The sequence below is a fragment of the Podarcis tiliguerta genome (assembly GCF_965153285.1).
Source record: "Podarcis tiliguerta genome assembly, chromosome: 8".
Lineage (NCBI taxonomy): Eukaryota > Metazoa > Chordata > Lepidosauria > Squamata > Lacertidae > Podarcis > Podarcis tiliguerta.
The window spans coordinates 73,555,719-73,577,952 of record NC_139541.1 but is presented as its reverse complement, the minus strand read 5'-3'; the positions used below and the strand labels follow the sequence as shown (position 1 = coordinate 73,577,952).

Here is a 22,234-nt window from a genome sequence, read left to right as displayed (position 1 = left end):
GGATCAAGACTGCTGTACTTCTCCCCTGTTCCTACTGCTGTCCTTCCCTGGGGAAAGCCATGATTTGGCTGAAGAGTACATCCGGACCTGGCCTTGTGGTTTGTCTCACTCCAGAGAAACCATGAGTTGCAATCAAGAGTTCTTCTTGTTTGGCAAAGCTATTGCCTCATGTGCCTCATGAGAGCAAGTGTGGTGTAGTGGTTGAGAGCGGTAGTCTTGTAATCTGGGGAACCAGGTTCGCGTCTCCGCTCCTCCACATGCAGCTGCTGGGTGACCTTGGGCCAGTCACACTTCCTTGAAGTCTCTCAGCCCCACTCACCTCACAGAGTGTTTGTTGTGGGGGAGGAAGGGAAAGGAGAATGTTAGCCGCTTTGAGACTCCTTAAAGGGAGTGAAAGGTGGGATATCAAATCCAAACTCTTCTTCTTCTTCTCAGCTGTCAGGCCTAATGCACAAGCCGAGTGAATGTGCAACCGAGGACAAGCCTGTAATTTTTACCTCTGCCCAGCAGTATTTCTGTCTTGCCACACAGACATGAGTCAGAGTTCAAGGACCCATGCCAGCCAGGCAAAAGTAACCTAAGAGGCTTCAGAAGGCCACATTTGGACCCCAGGCCTGAGGTTCCGCACCCGTGGTCAGACTTTCAAGCTCTATCCATCAGAGCTTCGCAAACCAGATTTGGGCTGCAGCTTGCTCTCAAAAGGCACAGGTGAAATGGCGCACATCTCTGATGCTTATTGTCATTATCATTTGGCGTATTTAAGCAGCTCGCTTCAAAAATGCTTCTAAGCGACTTCCACGAAAATTCAGGGCCAAAAACAATGACCCTTAAAACAGACCCAGCAAAAGAGCGAAGCTTCAGCCACAAGAAACATGGAGCAGCAAACGGCCACTTTTTGTGGGTTTCGTCTTAATCTTTGAAATCAATGCTCAGAATTACAAATGAAATAATAACAGGGTACAGAAAGCTGAGCTTGATCAGATGACAAGCAAGGCTTATAATAACTCTCAAGTGAATTGTACGTTCTACAACAATTTAAGTAAAGGTGTAACAGGATCAAGCATTTAGGCTTACCTAAGCTTAATCATGAAAAGTGAAACTTATTTTCAGAAAGAAAGAAAGAAAGAAAGAAAGAAAGAAAGAGGAGGGAGAAGGACTATGACTATATAATCATCAGGGCTGTCTTAAGCATATGTGGCGCCGGGGTGCAAAAATCCGCCCGGCACACACACCTTGCCACCGCCGCCTTCTGGACGGAGCTGCTACAGCGGGAGCTCAGTCAGATGCCAGGTGTTGGCAACAGGGAGGGGGTTACAAATCAAATAAAATGCCCAGGGACTCTGCTGAACCGATTTCTTTGTCGCCTGTGTTGCCCTCCCTGCTCACATGTTGCCCTCCATCTCCAGCAAGGTGCCTAAAATTTGGGAGGCAGAGAAAGGGAAGGAGGAAAGTTAAGCCTGGCTGCCACCGGGCACCCAAGTGGCAAGCCTCTGCGGACAGCTCATGAAAGCCTGTCTGGGGACCTGGAATGCCCGCTCGCTTTGGTCCCGTGGTGGCGTGGCACCTTAAGACTTTGATGATGACTCCGCTGTCAGACGCTGGGCAGGAGGGGGGGTTGGGGTGGAGAGCCACCCGCAGCAGAAGAGACCACCGCAGCACTCCAACCGATGGGCGGCCTCTTCCACGGACTCAACTCTCGGGCCCCGGACTCTTGGCCTGGGGTCCCTGAGGGCCTGGCACCCGGGTGCCTCACACCCGTAGTGCATATGGATAAGACGGCCTTAATAATTATGGGAAAGTCTTGAGTAGCAGATCAGATGTAGCTTCCTAACTGTAAAGCAGGTGTGAGGAAGCTCTGGCCATTCAGGTTGTTGCTGAACTACATCTCTGAGCATCCCTGGACACTGGCCATTCTTACTGGATGGAGCTGATGGGAATTGTAGTTCGGAGCCAAAGGTTCTCCATGCCTGCTTTAAAGCAATGTAAACTGGGGTAGCGATTTGAGGGGGGCATTCTTTTTCATGCTAGTTTATTCAAAGAATTCACAGCAAGGAATGACGAAGAATGACAGTGACCCTGCAAAAAGTGGAGAAAGTTGCTTCCGCTTGCTCCTTTCAGCCGCTGTTGGTGGCTGGGGATGGGCTGCACTTGATTTTCTTCAGGAGGAAGTCCATGGCTCCAGTAACGAGGTACGTCTGCACAGGCAAATTGCAGGCAGTTGCCGAGGCACAGCCTGATGCTATAAAGGGAAGAGCGGGAGAATCTCCTGAAGCAGAGAATAGAGATGGAGACAAAAGTTAATTCAGTTCCCATTAAAAGGTCAGCCCTGACACATACCTTCCAAAACAAAAGGGTGTGTTGTTGTTGTTGTTGTTGTTGTTGTTATATGCCACCCCAGCCACTCTGGGCAGCTTCTAACACAATTTTAGGCAAATAGTTGTTTATCTGTTTAACATCTGATGGGAGGGCATTCCACAGGGCAGCCACCACTACCAAGAAGGCCCTTTGCCTGGGTCCCTTTGGAAGAATGTGTTCTGGGAAGGAGAAGGAAGAAGAATGACTGGGGTCCATCTTGGGCAGGCTGCTGTGCCGGGTGTGGGGGACAAGCCGCTATTGAAATAAGCATGCTGTAAGATCTGGACTTCCTGCTTAGGGACGTTTTTAATGTTTTATTGTATTTTTAATACTTTGTTGGAAGCTGCCCAGAGTGGCTGGGGAGACCCAGCCAGATGGGAGGGGTATAAATATGTTGTTGTTGTTGTTGTTGTTGTTGTTGTTCCATGCAGACTGTAAACAGGTGAACAAGGCATCTTTTTTAAAGCTACGACAGTCTCTGCAGTGTTTCAGTTCTCCAAAGGAGCATGGTCCCTTGGTGAGTGCCTGGAATCCCTTGGAATCTTTCTGCAGCTTGGCAGAGAGTGGAGGTGGCACCTAACTTTTGTAACAATATGAATTCTATTAGTGTTTAATTGACTTTTTATGTTTTTAGCTTGTTCTACTTTATCTGTGAAAGCCGTCTTGAGTCCTGGACTAGGAAAAAGGAATATTAGTATTATTCCAGACAGGCTAAACTGAGAGGGGTGGACTTTCCTGCAGCAGCCGTTAGGAAGGGATGGTCCTTTGATTCTCTTGGCTGACAGAATAGGTGGAAGAAATTTGCTTCTCCAAAGGTAGGGAGCAGCTCAGTTATGAGACTTTGTGTTTGAATTCTCCATGCAAGACAATTTTAGGTTATATTTTAGTGATCAAGATTTGATATATTTTTTTTTTAACTGCCGCTATATCTGAATTGTCTCTGTTAAACCCAATTGCAATTCAATGTATCCCTGTTGTGTTTTAGGATTTTCCTGATATTGTAAGTGACCCAGAACTGGTCTGTGACCGTAATAATAAAATCCCATACATGCACGGCATCCGTCTTTTGCAATACTAGAGAACACTGGTGCTCTGGGACCCAACAGGAGCTTAAATTGAGACCTACCTGCAGTTAGCTCCCCGGCCGCAGAGATGCAATTATTTTCATCTCCTGTGCAACTCAGAGTCCCAGGTTCTTCTAAGCGGTTAGAGCCAAGCATAAAACTGGTGGGACAATTCACTCCGTTCTTGGTGAGGTTCTTGGGTGGTACTGGAGGGACACAGGAAAGAGAGAAAGCAGACCGCATTAATAAAACAGTAATTGTCAAAGAGGGTACAATTGGGAATAAATAAATGAATCCCAAGTTCTTGGAAGCCCAGAACTCAGACAGAAGCAGCTGTGCATGCCAAGGGGTGGGGAAATCCTCTGGCCTGCCAGCCAATTGTGGCACACTTCAAATCCCATATTCAGTAGTAACCTCATCCATATGCCCAACATTTCTCGATCTACTGGACCCCCCCCATGTGTGTGTGTGTGTCTACGTTATCACTAGAAAGCATTCCAGACCCCCCCCCCTTCTCCCAGAACCTGGTGAGCCTTCAAATTAGGAGAGCAAAGGGCTCACAAGCAATGCCACCCGTGGAAGGAATGACGAATGAGGAAGTGGAAGAGAAGGGAAGGGGAGATTTACTGGCAGAAATGCCATTATTCCTAGAGGCAGCATTTCTAAGCATCTCTCTGTGACTATTGAATGAAACTCAGTTGGTAAGAACTTTCCCTTGTCTTGTCCATTCCTGGCAACCTGCTGCGGGGGTTGGTTCCTCTGCTGCCTGACACCCAGGCCATTAGCTTAAGTTTGTGACATTGTAAGGGTCAGAGAGCGACATCAAGCCTTTGATTGTCTTGAGCCACTGTACAGGCACTTGGCATACAAAGGGAGAAGCTGTTGAAATAAATCATTAGCCATCAGGGATCATTAACCCCCTTTGCCATTGAGAGCCACTCAATGGAAAACTAGCAACAGGTCCTTTTGTTGTGGGCTGTGGCAAAGGGTGATGCTGTGAGAGCAAACAGAGAAGCATGTCAGACCATGGGGCCATCTAGGCCAGTATTGTCTACACTACTGGCAGCAGCTCTCCAAGGTCTCAGACAGAGGCCTTTCCCAGTCTTGCCTGGGCATGCTGGGGATGAACCTCAGACCTTGTTCACACAATGGCAGGTGCCACAGTCCTAATGTCCTTGGCTAACTGTCCCCGCTCCCAAAGCAAACTTATCAAGGTCTGGACCTCCCTTCACATACATTCAAGGGGAGTATTATTGCAGTTTTCTGTCATGCAGCATTTGGAAACGGTCCTCGTAAAATACCCTCCAGCCACAGTAACAGAGACGGCTTCATTGCAAAGCTGAGAATCCTGCTGGCAGCCCCTGGTTATTCCTGTGGCAGCGATTCCTCCTGTTTAAAAAACAAAACGAAACAGAGGGGAATCATAATGGAGTTGGGGAACGTGCCTACAAGGTGGTACCTGCCTGAGGAAAAGGACAAGATGTCACCGCTGCCACCCATTGCTGAAGACAATTTGGATGGAGCAGAATTGCACACATAAAAATGGAGGAAAATCACAAAGGGGTGAGGGGACCCGTCTGCAAGGCAGATATTTTCCTGCCTATGTTTTGATAGGAAAATACATTTTCCAACTATTTTGGGTTAGGGTTTCTTAATAATAATAATAATAATAATAATAATAATAATAATAATAATAATAATAATTTGCAGAGTGACACAGAAGTGAGACAGAACAGACTTCTGTAAACACATTAGTGAAAACAGGCTGATTCACCCACCCCTGTTCTTTGTGAGTACCTGCCTGACTTCAGGAGGTAAGAGAGCGTGAAACAGAGCCTCCTTTAAAAGCCTCATGTGCCCAACAGCAGGACCGGGCCTGGTAGTTCAGTTTTCAATGGATCAGACTGGTCCTGGAAGCTTCTCCTGCAAATGTAGCCCAGAAGTGAGTGGGCTACAGGTGCAAGCACAAGGGAAATACGCATATACCTACCCATGTTATTCTCCTGGGCCACTGTTATGCAGATGGCTTGTGACTCTGGAATTGAACAGGTACCAGTACTGCATGCTGGGCTTTCATTACAGACACAATTTAGGGAGTTTGCTAGCAGAAAAAGAAAATAGGGATGAAGAGGAGGAGAGAAAGCAACATTGTTTCATTATTTCATTTCATAAATTTTAAAGTATGCTTTTAAAATTGAATAATAATAATAATAATAATAATAATAATAATAATAATTTATTATTTATACCCCGCCCATCTAGCTGGTTTCCTCTGGGTGGCTCCCAAGAGATTAAAAATACTCTAAAACATCAAATATTAAAAATTTCCCTAAACAGGGCTGCCTTCTGATATCTTCTAAAAGTCAGATAGTTGTTTATTTCCTTGACATCCGAAGGGAGGCTGTTCCACAGGATGGGTGCCGCTACCAAGAAGGCCTTCTGCCTGATTCCCTGTAACCTCACTTCTCGAGTGAGGGAACTGCCAAAAGGCCCTCAGAGCTGGACCTCAAAGTCCGGGCTGAATGATGGAGGTGGAGATGCTCCTTCAGGTATACTGGACCGAGGCCGTTTAGGGCTTTAAAGATCAGCACCAACACTTTGAATTGTGCTCGGAAACGTACCGGGAGCCAATGTAGATATTTCAGGACTGGTGTTATATGGTCTCGGTGGCCGCTCCCAGGCACCAGTCTAGCTGCTGCATTCAAATAATTCAAATAATTCCAGGTGGGATGCATGGATTCGTTTCTGCTCACATCCTCCTCGCAGAACTTCTCAGTTGCTGTGGGAAACTGGCAAGCGCTCCCCACCACCCCTCCCTGCGGCTTCCAGCAGCCGGCATTCAGAAGCATTACTGCCTCTGACCACAAGAGCTGGGCAAAGCCATTGTGGGCAGTGGCCATTGATAGCCTTGTCCTCTGTGATTTTGTCTAATCCTCTTTTAAAGCCATCTAAGTGGCCGTCCATGGAGTTTTTGCCAACAAAGGTCAGTATAGTTAAAGCTATGGTTTTCCCAGTAGTGATGTATGGAAGTGAGAGCTGGACCATAAAGAAGGCTGATCGCCGAAGAATTGATGCTTTTGAATTATGGTGCTGGAGGAGACTCTTGAGAATCCCACGGACTGCAAGAAGATCAAACACATCCATTCTTAAGGAAATCAGCCCTGAGTGCTCACTGGAAGGACAGATTGTGAAGCTGAGGCCTCAATACTTTGGCCACCTCATGAGAAGAGAAGACTCCCTGGAAAAGACCCTGATGTTGGGAAAGATGGAGGGCACAAGGAGAAGGGGACGACAGAGGATGAGATGGCTGGATATTGTTCTCGAAGCTACCAGCATGACCAAACTGCAGGAGGCAGTGGAAGGCAGAAGTGCCTGGCGTGCTCTGGTCCATGGGGTCACAAAGAGTCAGACATGACTAAACGACTAAACAACAACAAGTGGCCGTCACTGCCTCCTGTGGGAGCAAGTACCATAGTTTAATGACGAGCTTCATGTTGGCCTCACCTGTAGCTACAAGGGCAGCAGAAAGGTGGAGGAGAAACAGCTTCATCTCTCTGGGAACTGGAAAGGTCCGGCTTCAACAATGGCGAAACACCAAGGTCTGGTGGTTTCTGCAGCTGCAGGACTGAAAAGGTAAGGGACAGGTTAAGCCAGCAAGAGAGAATCAGCCCAGCATAGAAGGACAACAGTGTCCAAAGGAATGTCAGGCAAGACTGGGAAAAACCTCATTCTAATACCTTGGAGGTTTCCACCACCTTGTGGCTGAAATCCTGTGGAATGATATGAGCCCACTCAGCATATTCATTAACACAGCTGATTAACGTTTAATCTGGAATGTGGCTTGCCTGTTCAGTGTGCATAGGAAACATCAACAATTGATCTGAGAAAACTTGGTATACTTGTTTGCATAACATTATTCTTGTTTATAAAACCCAATTGGAAAAAAAAAGAAAGAAAAACAATTGATATGGCTTTTTGGCATTCCCTGTTTAGGGAAGTTTTTAATGTTTGAAGTTTTATTCTGTTTTTAGTGTTCTGTTGGGAACCGCCCAGAGTGGCTGGGGAAACTCAGACAGATGGGTGGGGTATAAATAATGAAATTATTATTATTATTATTATTACCATTTTCCTAATATGGATACAAATGGAAGTTTATTATGTGTCTCACATGCCTACTGTTCCCTTCGCCTGTGACATGTGCTCTCAGAAGCCTGTCCCTTCTTTGGCTATGTACACACCTTGCGGTTTGTTAAGGGTGCTGGGATCTGTAGCTGTGAGAATTCTTCTGAGGAATGAATGTGCTTTGAATGGTTGGTGTCCATGCAGCTTCCCCTTGAACCCTCTGCCTGCTTCCTGTCTGTCTCTTGTGTGTTTTTCTTTCACTCTCACTGTGAGTTTGTCTGTGTTTTCTGCTATGCTGGTCAAACTGACTGACTGGCTTAAGCAATCATCTCTCTTTCTCTCCACTTTGGTGATTCCAAGCTGTAAATTGAGACCAAGAGCATTGACTGAGTTCCTCATTTTTGCAATTCAGATCAGAGTGCTCTGCCAGGAATCGACTGGTCAGCTTGGGCAGCTGCCCACACTTCAGAATGCCAGCTCTTGTATTACTTGGCAAAGGCACAAAACAGAATGTATTAAGCTTAGTTGTCACTGTTCGTGCCACAGGCATCTCTGAAGAGAGCCAGCTGCATCCAACCAACTCCTACTCAGAGTAGAAGTGTTGGGCTTAATGGTCATGACTGGACTTAGTTCTATGGGCCTACTCTGAGCCATGGTTGGTTATAACCCAACTGATTTTATGCAATGGCTGTTCAATAAAAATGGAACTGGCATACCCACCCAGGTTCAGAATCACTTTGCTATGGTTTTTGTTGGTTTATTCTGTATTTTGTGTTCTCATTTTGTATTGTCATGTTGTGATCCGCCCTGTGCTCTTCGGATGAAGGGCAGTATACAAATTTAATAAGTAATCAAATGCACCAGCTGGTTTGCATACACTGAGTATATGCCCTACAACAGGCATGCAACCATCTAGACATTGTTGGACTACAACTCCTATCATTTTTAACCACTGGCCATGTTGGTGGTGGAGTCTAGCAACTTCCGGAATATCAAAGGTTCCCCATTCTTCTAGAATAAGTTCCAGAAACTTTGTATCCCTCAGAACACAGGTTAGTATGGAAAGAGTTAGCTGTAAGAGAAATCTGGGGAACACAAACTGAGCTGGGAAATGTTTATGTGTAAGCATGAATATTTAAGTGTGTGTCTCTCTCTCTGTGTGTATTCCAGATATGCAAGATAAAAAAAGAACAACATAAATTGCAAGCAATAAATACAAAAAAATGCAATTATTGTTCAAAATAAAAATAAAAAACTTTTCTGTAGAAAATCAGAAGGTTTATCCCAAAACAAATAACTACAATGAGAACAGGATCAGCATTGTGTATTATTGTTCAGTGCGCACCAGGTAACATCAAGCAGCAAATCAAACAGCAAGTGTTCCAGCAATAATTTTTTTAAAAAAATCTACAAAACATTTATTAATCAATAGCTGTTCTGTTTATTCACAGGTGGAAGGGATGAAGGGATAAACGAAAGCTAACTTGGCCAGATCCAACTGTATGCTGGCTGAGGGGACTGCTCATGCACTTCAACACCTTTATGTGTTGTAAAATCAAACAACACTGATAAGATTAAGGATGACTGTTTGTAAGGTAGGGTGGAATGACTAAATCCTTCAACTATCAATCAAAATGTCTTTCTTTCTTTCTTTCTTTCTCTTTCTTTCTTTCTTTCCTTCTTTCGTTAAGGTCACATTTGCCTTACCCCAAACCCTGTTCAAACACCAACCAGCCTTAACTGGGAAGCTCACAAGTATTTTATCTGCTAAGGATTCATTTTTTACCTGTTTTTCTCCACTTCCTAGATCTTCAAGTTCCTTGTTGAACTGATGCCTGTTGTTGAAGGGCTCAGCTGCAAAGTGTGAGGCTGATGCTGCCTGTATTTATAGATGCATGTACTGTGCAGAAAAGGGTAAGTACCAGCTCTCTGTGGGGAGGGAGGAGATACAGGAAGCAGAGGGGAGCCTAGGTGGCGGGGGGTGGGGTGGCAGTAACGATGAGAAAGGGGAACGGGACATTCCGATTCAGTGCAACAAGGAAATAAGAAACTAGAGGCTGCGGTTTGTGAGAGATGTTGTTATCAATTGATCTCATGCCAGTTTTGGCAGAGACCTTTTAGGCAACATCGGCCATTTGGTCACCCTGTTCCCACCCCTGACTCCCACTCATGTTCCCTCCAAAAATAAACACTGGAGACCTCGATTTTGTTTGCTAATAGATGTTATGTTGAATAGGCGTGGGCGGTTTTTTGTTTTTGGTACATCTAAAAGAAAAAAGCATTGAAGAAAGGCCAAAGTATTGCTCTGTTTTCCTTTGGAACGAGGCTGTGAGGGGGGGGCGGGTCTTGTTGTCTGGGCAGCCCAGGACTTCCCTACATGTTGCCCAGGCTTGCGCCCCAGGGAGGCTACTTCGGTGCTGCTAAAGCAGTGGTCTGTCTTCACCCCTGGAGGCACATGCCCAGGGGTGTCTTAAGCATATGTGGTGCCAAGGTGCAAAGATCCACCCGGTGCCCCCCTCCCCAGGTTGCCCAGTCCCAGGCGTGCAGGAGGGTGGAGCCAGCCAGCCGCCTCAGTGTCTTGCTGGCTCGGTCGCCCCCGAACTCACGGCACAGAGATGCCCGCAGCAGAAGAGCCTGCCACAGCACTCTGACAGACGGGTGGGTTCTTCCCCAGACTCAACTCTTGGGCCCCAGACTCTCGGCCAGGCGCCCCTGAGAGCCCGACGCCCGGGTGCCCCGCACTCCTAGCGCCTATGGGTAAGACGGCCCTGCACATGTCATTGTCTCTTGAAACAGAAATACACCAACAACAGTAATATCCCTGCCTAATGGCCATTCTGGCTGAGGCTGATGTACTGAAACAGGGTCCCCCAACTCTGACCTGTTGACTGGGGCTTTAGCCTCCTGTGTCTAGCAGGAGTCTGTCCATGTCTCATCAGTGCCTTCATGGACTTGTTGTGGGGAGTCCATATTACACCACCATCCCCACAGCAGTTGGACCTGCTGCTGCAACCTAGTCATGATTCAAAACGAACCTGAGGCAGGTTCAATCCCCTACTGCTGTTACTCAATTTATACATTGCCTCCCACTAAAAGAAGGGCCAAATAGGAGAACTACTTGAAAATGGTTTCCAGGTGGTATTTAAATCTGAGTAGGCTTACTGAGATGCATAAGAATGAATCAGATAAAAGCTGGAGATGCAATGAGGTTGAAGGAACATTCTTTCATATGTGGTGAACCTGTAAAAGGGTAAAAGAGTTTTGGGAAATAATTCATAATGAATTGAAAAAAAATGTCTAAAAAGTACTTTTCAAAAAACAACAACAACCTAGAGTCCTTTTTGTTGGGGATAATTCAGATGGAAATTCACAGGTGTCAAAAAAGGTTATGCATGTATGCCATAGCTGCGGCCCCTGTTTTGTTAGCCCCAAAATGGAAAATGAGCAAGGTCCCAACTAAAGAAGAATGGCAACTTAAGCTGATGGAATATGTGCAGCCTGAAGACTTTAACGTATAGAATAAGAGAACAAGAAGAACACATGTTTAGAGAAGACTGGAAAATGTTTATTGAATAAATGGAGGGAATTGTGTACACTTGAAAACGTTGGCAGCATTAAGATAAACCCAACAGTGTAAATAAGTTCTGATGGATGTAATAATGGAATACAGAATGGTTTGGTTTATGTAAAATATGCAGGGATTTATGATATGCAAAATGAACCATAGAAAGAGAAGAAGGGAAGTCATTGATATTTTAAGGATGCTTAAATGAGTATTCTAAATGATAAAACAGAAAGTTTAAGAATTATTATATATATAAAAGAAGGGCTGAAATGATTTGCAGCCAAAGAAAATATCCAATAAAGTGTCATGGACCAGGAGTCAGCTTCACCTTCTGAGCAGCAGCCTGAAGGGGGAGAAGGCAAAGGCGACTCCACCTGTACCTGACCAGCCTTCAGCAGAAGGCACCGATGAGAACCAGCCGTCTCTGGTCTTCTTAAATGCTGGAAACAGCACCTGTAGCTCCTGGCCCTACCTGGCTGTTGCCTGCTCTCCATCTGGAGTCCCTGACCTTTAGACTAGACCTTTGGCTCTGTGATCATATGGACTGCTTCCATCTGGCAGTTTATTGTGGTGGTGCTCATGCATGCAAGCTTTTTCTAGTGTCCCCTTGGCGTCCCCATCATATTTCCCCATCTAATTCAGGTTTCCTGTTTTGCAACAAATCCAGTACGTTTTTTTAAAAAAAAGAAAAGAAAAAAGTTTATCTATCCACAGTCACTGCTAGTGTGGAAGTGTTTGCACCTTTGAGGGAGGGGGCAGGGAGTTGGTTATGTGAGTGGTGACATTTCAGTAGTGACATCTCTATCACCGTCCTCCTGCATCACAACCTCATCATTTCCCAAAACTCTTTTACAGGTCCACCACATATTTTCTTAATCTTATTTTTTTCTCTTTTAACCAATTTTTTACTATTTATTATTTATTTCTTTTCCTTTTTCTATTTCTATCTCCTCCCCCTTTTGTGTTTTGTTTTTTAAAAAGGGAAAAGATATTAAGTTTTGTATTTTTTTCTCTATAAACCTTAAGAACCTCTATAAACAGGGTGGCACCCTCCCTTTGGAATGCCCTCCCATCAGATGTCTAGGAGATAAAGAGCTACACAACTTTTAGAAGACATCTGAAGGCATGGGGAAGTTTTTAATGTTTGATGTTTTTATATGTGCTGGAAGCTGCCCAGAATGGCTGGGGAAACCCAGCCAGATGGGCAGGGTATAAATAGTAAAATTGGTATTATTATTTATTTTTAAAAAATAAATAAATGATTAAGACATTTTTAAAATAACAAGGAAAGCAAAGGGTGGCTCTGTTTTCTTTCATCCTTGCTTTGATAGCAGAACTTACCTAAAACCTAAGAGGATTTCTTCCTCTTTCCCTTCCTCCCCGCGCTCCAGCTCCCACTTTTTATTACTGGTATGTGACTGCTTTTCTCCAGGCAACGCAAGAAAATTTACAGAGATATCTTTAGATTTCAGCTTCCTGGACCAGGTCAAAACCCAGTCTCCCCTGGCCCCAGCCAGGCCTTGAGAGGCAGAGGTAAAAATGAAGTGTGTTTTTTTAGCTACTTTCCATGGCAGTTTATTGAAGGACAACGCAGAAGGATATGGGGGGGGGGGAATCATGCCCCCAACACAGTGAGAGGAAGAGAAGCATAAGAGCATAAGAAGAGCCTGTTGGATCAGGCCAGTAGCCTATCTAGTCTAACATCCATTTCTCACAGTGACCAACCAGATGCCTGTGGGAGGATTCGAACACAAGAGCCCTCTCCTGTGGCATCCAGTTACAGTGGTGCCTCGCAAGACGAAAAGAATCCGTTCCGCGAGTCTCTCCGTCTTGCGGTTTTTTTCGTCTTGCGAAGCAAGCCCATTAGCGGATTAGCGCTATTAGCGGTTTAGCAGCTATTAGCGGCTATTAAAGGCTTAAGGGATTAGCGGATTAGCTGCTAAAAGGCTATTAGCGGCTATTAAAGGCTTAAGGGATTAGCTGATTAGCTGCCAAAAGGCTATTAGCGGCTTAGATCAGCTGTTAAGCGGCTTAGCGATCAGCTGTTAAGCGGCTTAGCGAACAGCTGTTAAGCAGTTTAGGGGCTTGGGGAAAAGGGGGGGAGGGGGGAAAAAACCCCAGGAATCGCAAGACATTTTCGTCTTGTGAAGCAAGCCCATAGCAAATTTGTTTTGCGAAGCACCTCCAAAACGGAAAACGCTTTCGTCTAGCGGGTTTTCCGTCTTGCGAGGCATTCGTCTTGCGGGGCACCACTGTACTGGTATTCAGAACATTGCTGCCTCCAACTGTGGTGGAAAGTCAATAGGGCAATGGAATCCTCGGATCATATCCATGCCATACCTTTCAAACACTTTCATACAACTTTAAGAGTCATGGCTCTCCTGTTTAAAATGACATTTGTAAAAAAAACAAAACCAGAAGCATTTTTGTTAGTGATTTTAGGACGAGATCTGACAAGAAAAAGAAAGGACCTGTTTATGTATGCTACAACAGCGGCAGGAGTTCTGTTAGCACAAAGATGGAAGAATGAGGAAATCCCAACGAAAGAACAGTGGCAAGAAAAACTGATGAGCTATGCGGAATTGACAAAGTTGACAAATAAACTATGTGAAAAAGACAACAGTGACTTCAAGGAAGAATGGGGATTTTTTACAGACTATTTAAAAAGACAACAAAACGATTTGAACTCCTTGGCAGGCTTTGAATAAACATCCAAAAATTTATTAGTAGAACATATGATGGATAAGGTAATGATATGTACAATTCTATAATATGCAGAGAAAAATATGTATAAACAAATCAGAGAGGAAAGTCTCTGGGGGGTCTCTGGGGGGTGGGAGATGGAGAGAGGGGAGGGAATAAAAAGGGGGGAAATGTAATTGGTTATGTTGATTGATAATTTATGTTGTTAATATTTTTCAATAAAATATATTTTTTTAAAAAAAAGAGTCATGGCTTGCCTCAAAGAATCCTGGGAGCTGTTAAGGGTGCTGGGAGTTGTTAGGAGATCCTTAACAAATGACAGTTCCCAGGATTCCCTGGGGGAAGCAGTGACTCTTAAATTGGCCTAAGAGGGCTTGAGATGAATGGCTTGGATGCCACCTTGGGCATTTCACAGGGCTTGTTGTTCCTGAACCACCTTCTTCCCCCTTAGTGGCTTTCTGTGGCTTTCGGGGCCGGGCTGCATGACACCTTGTCAAGGTTGAAGATCACTCCTGCTGAGTAAAGGGCCGTCCCCAGGGGCAATGAGCAGGCCGTCTCTGTGCTGCATCCTCTTGCTGTGAACGTAGAGGGAAGACCACCTGCGGGCAGAGGATGACGTTGGTTAGCAACACAAAGCTTGACGGGGAAGGGTCAGTGGCAGATGCACAACTTCTTCACATGCAGAAGGCCCCAGACTCAATCTCTAGGTAGCGCTAGGACTACCTCCAGGGCTGGGGGTGTGGGGTCTTCTATTTTTATTTATGTTTACTACCTGGCAAATAGGGCTGGCCACTCTGTGGGAAATCATAGTTTTAGTGTCTGTTGCTTCTTATTGTGCATTATGTGACTGAAATCAATTGACAGAGGACAGAGTACTACAGTATATGCTTTTTTACTCATACCGGCATTCAGCGTCCCAGATACCATGATGCAGCGATTGTCTGTTCCGGTGCAATTCAGCATCTCAGTCCCCTTGCAGTGGCTGGAACCAAAGACGGAACAAGCTGGACACTGCAATCCATTGGAGGTGAGGTTTGTAGGTGGCACTGCGGAGAAAAACCCATGTAAAGCCCAGTCGCTCCCAGACTGTGAGGCACAACATATTGTTTCATGCCACCTCAATCTCTGAGCAGTGCAAGATACCAGAGGTCCTTGGCCTAGGCAGGGTTTGGAAATGAGGTACTGTGAAGGCTGCTTACCCCCAGGGTATGTAAATAACAACAACAACAATTTATACCCCAATCCATCTGGCTGTGTTTCCTCAGCCTTTAGATGCCTTCTAAAAGTTGTGTAGTTCTTTATTTCCTTGACATCTGATGTCTAATGGGAGGACATTCCACAAAGAAGTCGTAAAATGACTCTTTAGTGCTGAACTGGAGCAAACAGCAGTTTGGGTATTCTCCAGATTGTTGTTTGCTCCAATTTAAAGTGAAAGAGCAGGCTTTCCCTGAGAAAGGGACAAGAAAGGGACAAGGGCAAAACTGCTCGGACTCATGCCTAGAAAGCACGGGTCAAGGAAAAACCGCTCAGAGGAGAGAAGCAGAGAGTTCCATACAGGTCAGTTCCCAACGGTTGCAGAGGTCATCCTGGCAGCAGCTAGAGATGCTCTGAAGGTGGAGCCCGGCATTGGTGGTGACACTGATGGAACCAGAATAGCAATCTTCAGCAGCAATGCAGGTCTTGAGGGTCTCTGTGGTATCATCACCACCTGGAAAATGAAAAACAGCCATTAAGAGAGCTGGTTCATCGTAGATTTTTTTCTCGTTTTTGCACAAAGGCTGAGGATTTGAGAACATTTGCAAAAAATCTCAGCAAGGAAAGCTTGCTCCCATCCCATCACAATGTGTGTATGTACCAGTTGCTCAGCTTCGCCCTCTTACCTCAGAGGACCCTGATGGAAGCAATACGGAGGATCATGCCACTGAATATTAGACTCCATCTGCACTAAGATGGAGTAGGTAGGAGAGACTCCTATTCCCTTCAAAAAGCTACAATTCAGCTTTAATCATCAATAGATCAGTTGGTACAGTGTGAGACTCTTAATTTCAGGGTTGTAGGTTTGAGCCCCACCTTAAGCAAAAGATTCCTGCATTGCAGGGGGTTGGACTAGATGATCCTCATGGTCCCTTCCAACTCTACAATTCTGTGATTGTATGGTTTTCCCAAACCAAGGAACACTGGTAACTGCAGCTCTGCAGCTCTCCTAAGAGATCTCAGAACCCTTAATAAACTACAGCTCCCAGGATTCTTGGGGGGAAGCCATGCCCGTTAAAAGCATTATGATACTGCTTTAAATGAATATTTTATTTCTTTCATATTTGATTGTAGGGGGGAAGGAAACTTGAAAGCAGTTTACAAAAAAGATTTTTTTAAAATGACTAAAAAAATACAGCATACAAGAAATTTAAACCACAACAGAATAGACTAAAACCAATTAAAACTCAGATAAAGTTTTTAAACATCTGGGTAGGCTTGTCTAAATAATAATGTCTTCAGCAAGTGCTGAAAAGAATGCAGTTAAAATGCAGGTGTTGCCTGTGGGGAACAATAGCAGGAGATCACTGTTGTCCTCATGTCCTCCTTGCAGACTTCTGAAAGAAATATACCTGCAAGCTTGCAAGCTCAAAGGAAGATTTATGGATAGCACACAGGAAAAGGAAACGAATGTTTCTTGAAGCCTCTGTGGGAATCAGAGACCCCCTTTCTCCCTCTACTGGGCCAAGGTGGGACTTGCGTGTCCCTCTTTGCATCACTCACCCAAAGAGTTCATTCCCACGATGGTTAGGCAGGTGTCTTCATTCATTCTGCAGGGATGAGCCAGGCCAGTGCAGCCTTCACCGGGGCTGATGCAGGTCTCACAGATTAGGCAGGAGCCTGCGGAAAGGAGCGGAGGAAGCGGAAGGAGACAAGCTTGTATGAATGAGGCTAGCTAATTAGAAATGAGGACACTCAACAGAATATTTGCATTCACAGGGGATGCACTCAGTCCTCCAGACTGAGATAGCTGGGCTTAGGGGCCACTGAAATAAAAAGTGTGGCATTCTCTCCCATTGCGTTTAATGCAAACTAAGTTCAACTAACTTGGGATGTAATCCTGTGGTCCCTAGAGTGCCAGTGTGGTGTAGTGGTTAAGAGCGGTAGACTTGTAATCTGGTGAACTGGGTTCGCGTCTCCGCTCCTCTACATGCAGCTGCTGGGTGACCTTGGGCTAGGCACACTTCTTTGAAGTCTCTCAGCCCCACTCACCTCACAGAGTGTTTGTTGTGGGGGAGGAAGGGAAAGGAGAATGTTAGCCGCTTTGAGACTCCTTAGGGTAGTGATACAGCGGGATATCAAATCCAAAATCCAAACTCTAGGAGGGTGTTACAAGGGCTGTAGGGCTTTGTGATTATCCTTCTGTGTCATCCATGGTTGCAGCAGAATCCTATGCCCACTTAAGCCTCTCTGAATTCAATGAGACTTACTCCTACAAGCATCTCGTTGCCAACTGTGAGAACAAGATCCTGGACTAGATGGGCCATTGGCCTGATCCAGCAGGCACTTCTTAGGGACCCTGACCACACACCTCCAAACCAGAAAGTAGCATGGATGGGTCTTTGAATCCAAATTACAACATACCAGATGTACCTTGGAAGCTGAACGGAATCTGTTCCGGAAGTCTGTTCAACTTCCAAAACATTTGACTTCCAAGGCACAGCTTCCAATTGGCTGCAGAAGCATCCTGCAGCCGATCGGAAGCCACGCCGGATGTTCGGCTTCTGAAATTCATTCAAAAACCGGAACAATCACTTCCGGTTTTTGATCATTCAGGAGCTGAAATGTTTGAGTTTATGGCGTTCGGCTTCCGAGGTTCCACTGTACTTAATTCTAGCCTCCCAGAGTGGCTGGGGCAACCCAGTCAGATGGGCAGGGTACAAATTATTTATTATTACTATTATTATTACACCAAATAGGCAGGTCAGGGAACAGCATTTCCCCCATGACATGGACTCACCTTTACCCAGGAGAGCAGCCAGGAAGAGGCCGAGGTTGAACAGAGTCTTCATCGTGATGGGACGCAGGATCTCTGCCGAGCTGTTGCCTCTATCAATGAAGAGTTCAAGTGGGAGTATATAAGCCGCAGCAGTTACATAAGGGGGTGAACGGGTAAATATAAGCTTGGCGTCGGGCTTGTTGCTTTTGATGAGAGGCACTTAAAATCCTTGGGCAGCCCCCAAGCTCCCTTGACAGCTGATCCTCTTTGTCTATTGACTGCCTCAAGGAGTCCTTTTGTGAGCCGGCTGGGTCTCGCTCGCTCTCCCATAGCCAAGGGAGCACACAGCCACCTTCATTCCACCCCGACCTTTCCCACTCCTGGCAACGAAGTGGGAAGCTTTGAGTTTCAACTTGTGGGCTACAAAGAGAGTCGATGGAAAGAGGAATGTTTCCCTATCTAAAAGCGCATTGCACTCCTTTTTCTTTTAAATAGAAAGGGTCTTCTAACACTGCTGGGATTGAGTCCCAGTGAGCTGAGCTTTCACTCCAGTTTTTGGAGCGGTGACACAGCCCTTTGATTAGGAAAGATGCCCAGGTCATCTGGCTCAGTACTGTCCACACAAACTGGCAGCTGTTCTCCAGGGTTTCAGGAATGGTGTCTCCTTCAGCTCCATGTGGAGACGCTGGGGATTAAAATTGGAACTTCTGCATGTGAAGAAGATGCTTTCCTGCTGAGCTACAGCCCTTCCTCACAAGGAATAGTCTCTGCCTACAGAAAGAGCTGTAAAGGGAAAAGGACCTCTCCCAAGATTCTCCACCCTTTTCCTGGGCAATGAGAGAGAGAAATTGTTCATAGAATCATGGATTTGTAGAACTGGGACCACAAGGGTCATCTAGTGCAACCTCCTGGAATGCGGGAATCTTTTTCCAAACGTGGCGCTTGATCCCACAACCCTGAGAGTAAGAGTTTCATGCTCTACCGCCCGAGATTTGAGAAAAAGGGTGAAGAAAAGAGAAAATTCTGATTTCCCTCAGTAACATCACTTCTGAGAAATTTTGGCTCAGCTCTGCTATTCACCCCAGCAGGGCAGCATAAGAGGGCTCTGTCAATCTTTGTTTTATATAAAGTACTTGCATTAGTGTTTTAAACTTGCGAACTATCTTGGGTGCATTGGTAACGATGGTGATAGATGATATAGATAGATAGATAGATAGATAGATGATAGAGATGATAGATAGGTGATAGATAGATAGATGATAGAAGATAGATGATAGATGATAGATGATAGATAGATAGATAGATGATAGATGATAGATAGATGATAGATAGACACACACATACACAATAAAAAATGTAAATAAATAACTTTGTTGTTGTTGTTGGGTTGTTTCTCCTACCCCCACCCCACCCCCAGAATGTTGAGTCATGGTTTCAGTGCTGAGCTCCATTCACAAGAAAGCTTCATCACAAGCAAAAGTCAACTCTGTAATTGGCTTATTTTAATTTCTGTCTCACAGAATCCTTATCCCATGGATTCAGGTCAGGTTACTGTATGCAAGTGCCCTGCTGGATCAAACCAAAACAGCCTATCTGTTATAGCATCCTGTACTCACAGAGGCCAGCCAAGTGCCTAGTGGAGCTTACAAGCATACTGTATTTTTCGTTCCATAAGACTCACTTTTTTCCTCCTAAAAAGTAAGGGGAAATGTCTGTGCGTCTTATGGAGTGAATATGTGGTCCCGGGTAGCGGCGGAGCTGGGGACTTTGGTTCCCAGAGTGGCAGGGGTGTGGGCTGTGCGAGTGTCCTAATGGCAGCGCCCATGCAAACGTCCCCTGCCCACATGAGGGGGTGGGGAAAGGTGAGGCGGGGGAAGAGGGCCTTAGAACACTTTTTAGAGTTCCCTTCATCCGAGGTGCTCTGTGACTTGCATGAGAGCAGCCAGGAGCCAGCACGGAAGGGGATCTTTCTACCTCATGTGCTCTGTCAAATTGGGACAGAGAGCTTTTTTCTTGCTTTCCTCCTCTAAAAACAAGGTGCATCTTATGGTCAGGTGCATCTTATGGAGCGAAAAATACAGTAGGTTCCTTGCCTTTGATGTAAAACAAGGATGGACCCTTGGCATGTTGCTGGGCTCCCACTCCCATCAGCCCCAGCCAGTGGTTTAGCCAATGGTCAAGAATGATGGAAGTTGCAGTCCAGCAGGCATCACAGAGTCCCCATCCCTGATGATAAAACCTTGAAATGTTGATTGACCTCGAGACTGCTCAGGAACAAAAAATATGCACACTCAAGTAAAAGAACACAGAACCAATTGTTAGGCACTGAGATTGGAGGGATTCCAGATACTTGCTTGCAATTTCAGTGGTTCAATGGTCCAGGGTCACTTTTTAAAAAAGAAGAATAATGAAGGTGATCCATTAGTGTTGGCTGTCTCCAAGAGAAGGAGGAGTTTTTTCAAACAAGATTGGGTGTTTTTCTTTTTCAAAGACGGATGTCAGTCAAGTATTAACATGACCTTGATGTAAAAATCCTTGAAGGAGACCCCAAATACTTGATGTTAGGAAGCACCTTGCTGAAAATGGGGCCATGATGGAATCAGCACACAACACCCTTCCACTGGGCCCACCGCCGACTCTAGTCAGCTACGTCTGTGAGCAGGTCCGACATTTAAATCGCCCACAATGCCCTGGGGCAACACTACAGCAGAGGCATTTAGTGGATACAGTGGTACCTCAGGTTACAGACGCTTCAGGTTACAGACTCTGTTAACCCAGAAATAATACCTCGGGTTAAGAACGTTGCTTCAGGATGAGAACAGAAATTGTGCGGCGGTGGCACAGCGGCAGCGGGAGGCCCCATTAGCCAAAATGGTATCTCAGGTTAAGAACAGTTTCAGGTTAAGAACGGACCTCCAGAACGAATTAAGTTCTTAACCTGAGGTACCACTGTAATTGCCATGGTGGTTTGCTTGCAGCTGCCTATCTCAAACTGTGGCGCCATAAACCTGCTGCGGCAGACATGAATGTAGATGGGGGCCCACGAGAGAGCATTTTGCTGGGTAAGGGACCCTCAAACCCAATCCAGACTGGCAGTGGGATCAGAAACGAAAGTCCCATACTTCAAATCCATCCCCCTTAAGAGATTCCAATTGGCAAATAAGGCTACAAATGGCAAATAAGACTGCATACGCATTAGCAGCTGAGGATGCAGAAAGATTGTTGCCCTCTGTTGTGTTTTTAGTTAATTTGGCAATTGTATCCATTTAGTCGTGCTTTTATCTATTTGCACGCTGCACAATAAATGCTCATTTACCTTCCCATCTCTTGGGGCTCATCCACATTTTCCCTTGAGTCCAGGCTTAGTTGTTCCGTTTTTAATTTTGTCTGGTGTTCTAAGTTTCAACCTTTTTACCTCATATTTTATTTGGCTATTATTTGCGTTCATTTTTCTAGTCTGCTTTTCTGGTTGTTTTCACCTCTTCCCATGGCAGCTAGGTTGAACAAGTGCATTCAAAAAAATATATAAATCATTGAGGGTCGTATTTCCACTAGACTCAATTTTTCGGACCTGCTCACAAATGAAGCATGAGCAACCATGTTGGGGGAATTTGTCTACAAGTCTCCCGACCTCCTTTGCATCTGAGCACCTGCTCTGGAAGCGACTGTTTCTTTTATGAAATTATTTGAACGAGAGTGCTTATTACAGCCTTCCCCAATTTTCTGGCCTGCATTGCTGGGGCTGAAGGGATCTGTAGCCCAAAATTTCTGGAGGGCATCAGGTTGCAGAAGGATGGTTCAGCATTTATGTTCGTAAATGAATCTTGGAGGGACGTAATGCTCCAAAGAGGCACACAATGGGATGCTATTTCCAGGAGGAAAGCCTGTTGCCAGATTCTGAAAGGGGCCGAGTGCTTGGGCAGAGCCTCTGAGGGAGGAATTGAGCTGAAGCTTGTTCCAAAAGGAATCGGGTAACAGTAGAAGTGGATGAGTCAAGAGAAACAAGCTCAGATTGAGGGCTGATAGAGTTGTTTCTGTTGGCACGTGCGTTTGGGGCAGGAGACAAACAGTGGGGTTTCTTAGGTCTGATCCATCGGGTACCTGGACAAAGTACCTGCCACCCCACCCCACCCAAAAAAATGCTTTCATGCTACTGGATCATCTACTCTGACATCCAGCTGCCCATTTAGGCAATACTGAATGTGTAAAGGTAAAAGACCCCTGGATGGTTAAGTCCAGTTAAAATTGACTATGGGGTGCGGTGCTCATCGTGCACTGGTATGCTTACAAACTGCTAGGTTGGCGGGAGCTAGGACAGAGCAACGGGAGCTCACTCCATTGTGGGGATTCGAACCGCTGCAAGACCAGGAGGCTCAGTGATTTAGACCACAGCGCCACCTGCTCCCAGGGCCGGATTTAGGTTTGATGAGGCCCTAAGCTACTGAAGGTAAT

General features: G+C 45.5%; 2 protein-coding genes and 1 long non-coding RNA gene across 3 annotated transcripts; 1 reads left to right on the top strand and 2 right to left on the bottom strand.

Annotated features, from left to right (window-relative positions):
- Positions 1-1,999: 1,999 nt before the first annotated feature.
- Positions 2,000-9,457, bottom strand: LOC310684724 (protein RoBo-1-like). Its single transcript, XM_083456213.1, has 6 exons — positions 9,328-9,457; positions 6,924-7,044; positions 5,410-5,520; positions 4,656-4,808; positions 3,482-3,625; positions 2,000-2,266 (listed from the first exon to the last, which is right to left on the bottom strand). Exons 2-6 carry the CDS (start codon positions 6,967-6,969, stop codon positions 2,115-2,117), a joined length of 606 nt encoding a protein of 201 aa, XP_083312339.1. The 5' UTR covers positions 6,970-7,044; positions 9,328-9,457; the 3' UTR covers positions 2,000-2,114.
- A 4,336-nt stretch (positions 9,458-13,793) lies between these two features.
- PINLYP (phospholipase A2 inhibitor and LY6/PLAUR domain containing) lies at positions 13,794-21,415 on the bottom strand. The gene is made up of 6 exons (XM_083456148.1): positions 21,099-21,415; positions 17,804-17,892; positions 16,567-16,683; positions 15,365-15,517; positions 14,712-14,855; positions 13,794-14,408 (listed from the first exon to the last, which is right to left on the bottom strand). Exons 1-6 carry the CDS (start codon positions 21,104-21,106, stop codon positions 14,257-14,259), a joined length of 663 nt encoding a protein of 220 aa, XP_083312274.1. The 5' UTR covers positions 21,107-21,415; the 3' UTR covers positions 13,794-14,256.
- LOC310684918 lies at positions 14,795-18,871 on the top strand. The gene is made up of 3 exons (XR_014514965.1): positions 14,795-14,836; positions 17,814-17,955; positions 18,560-18,871. It is a non-coding gene; the product is annotated as an uncharacterized lncRNA (long non-coding RNA).
- Positions 21,416-22,234: the final 819 nt, after the last annotated feature.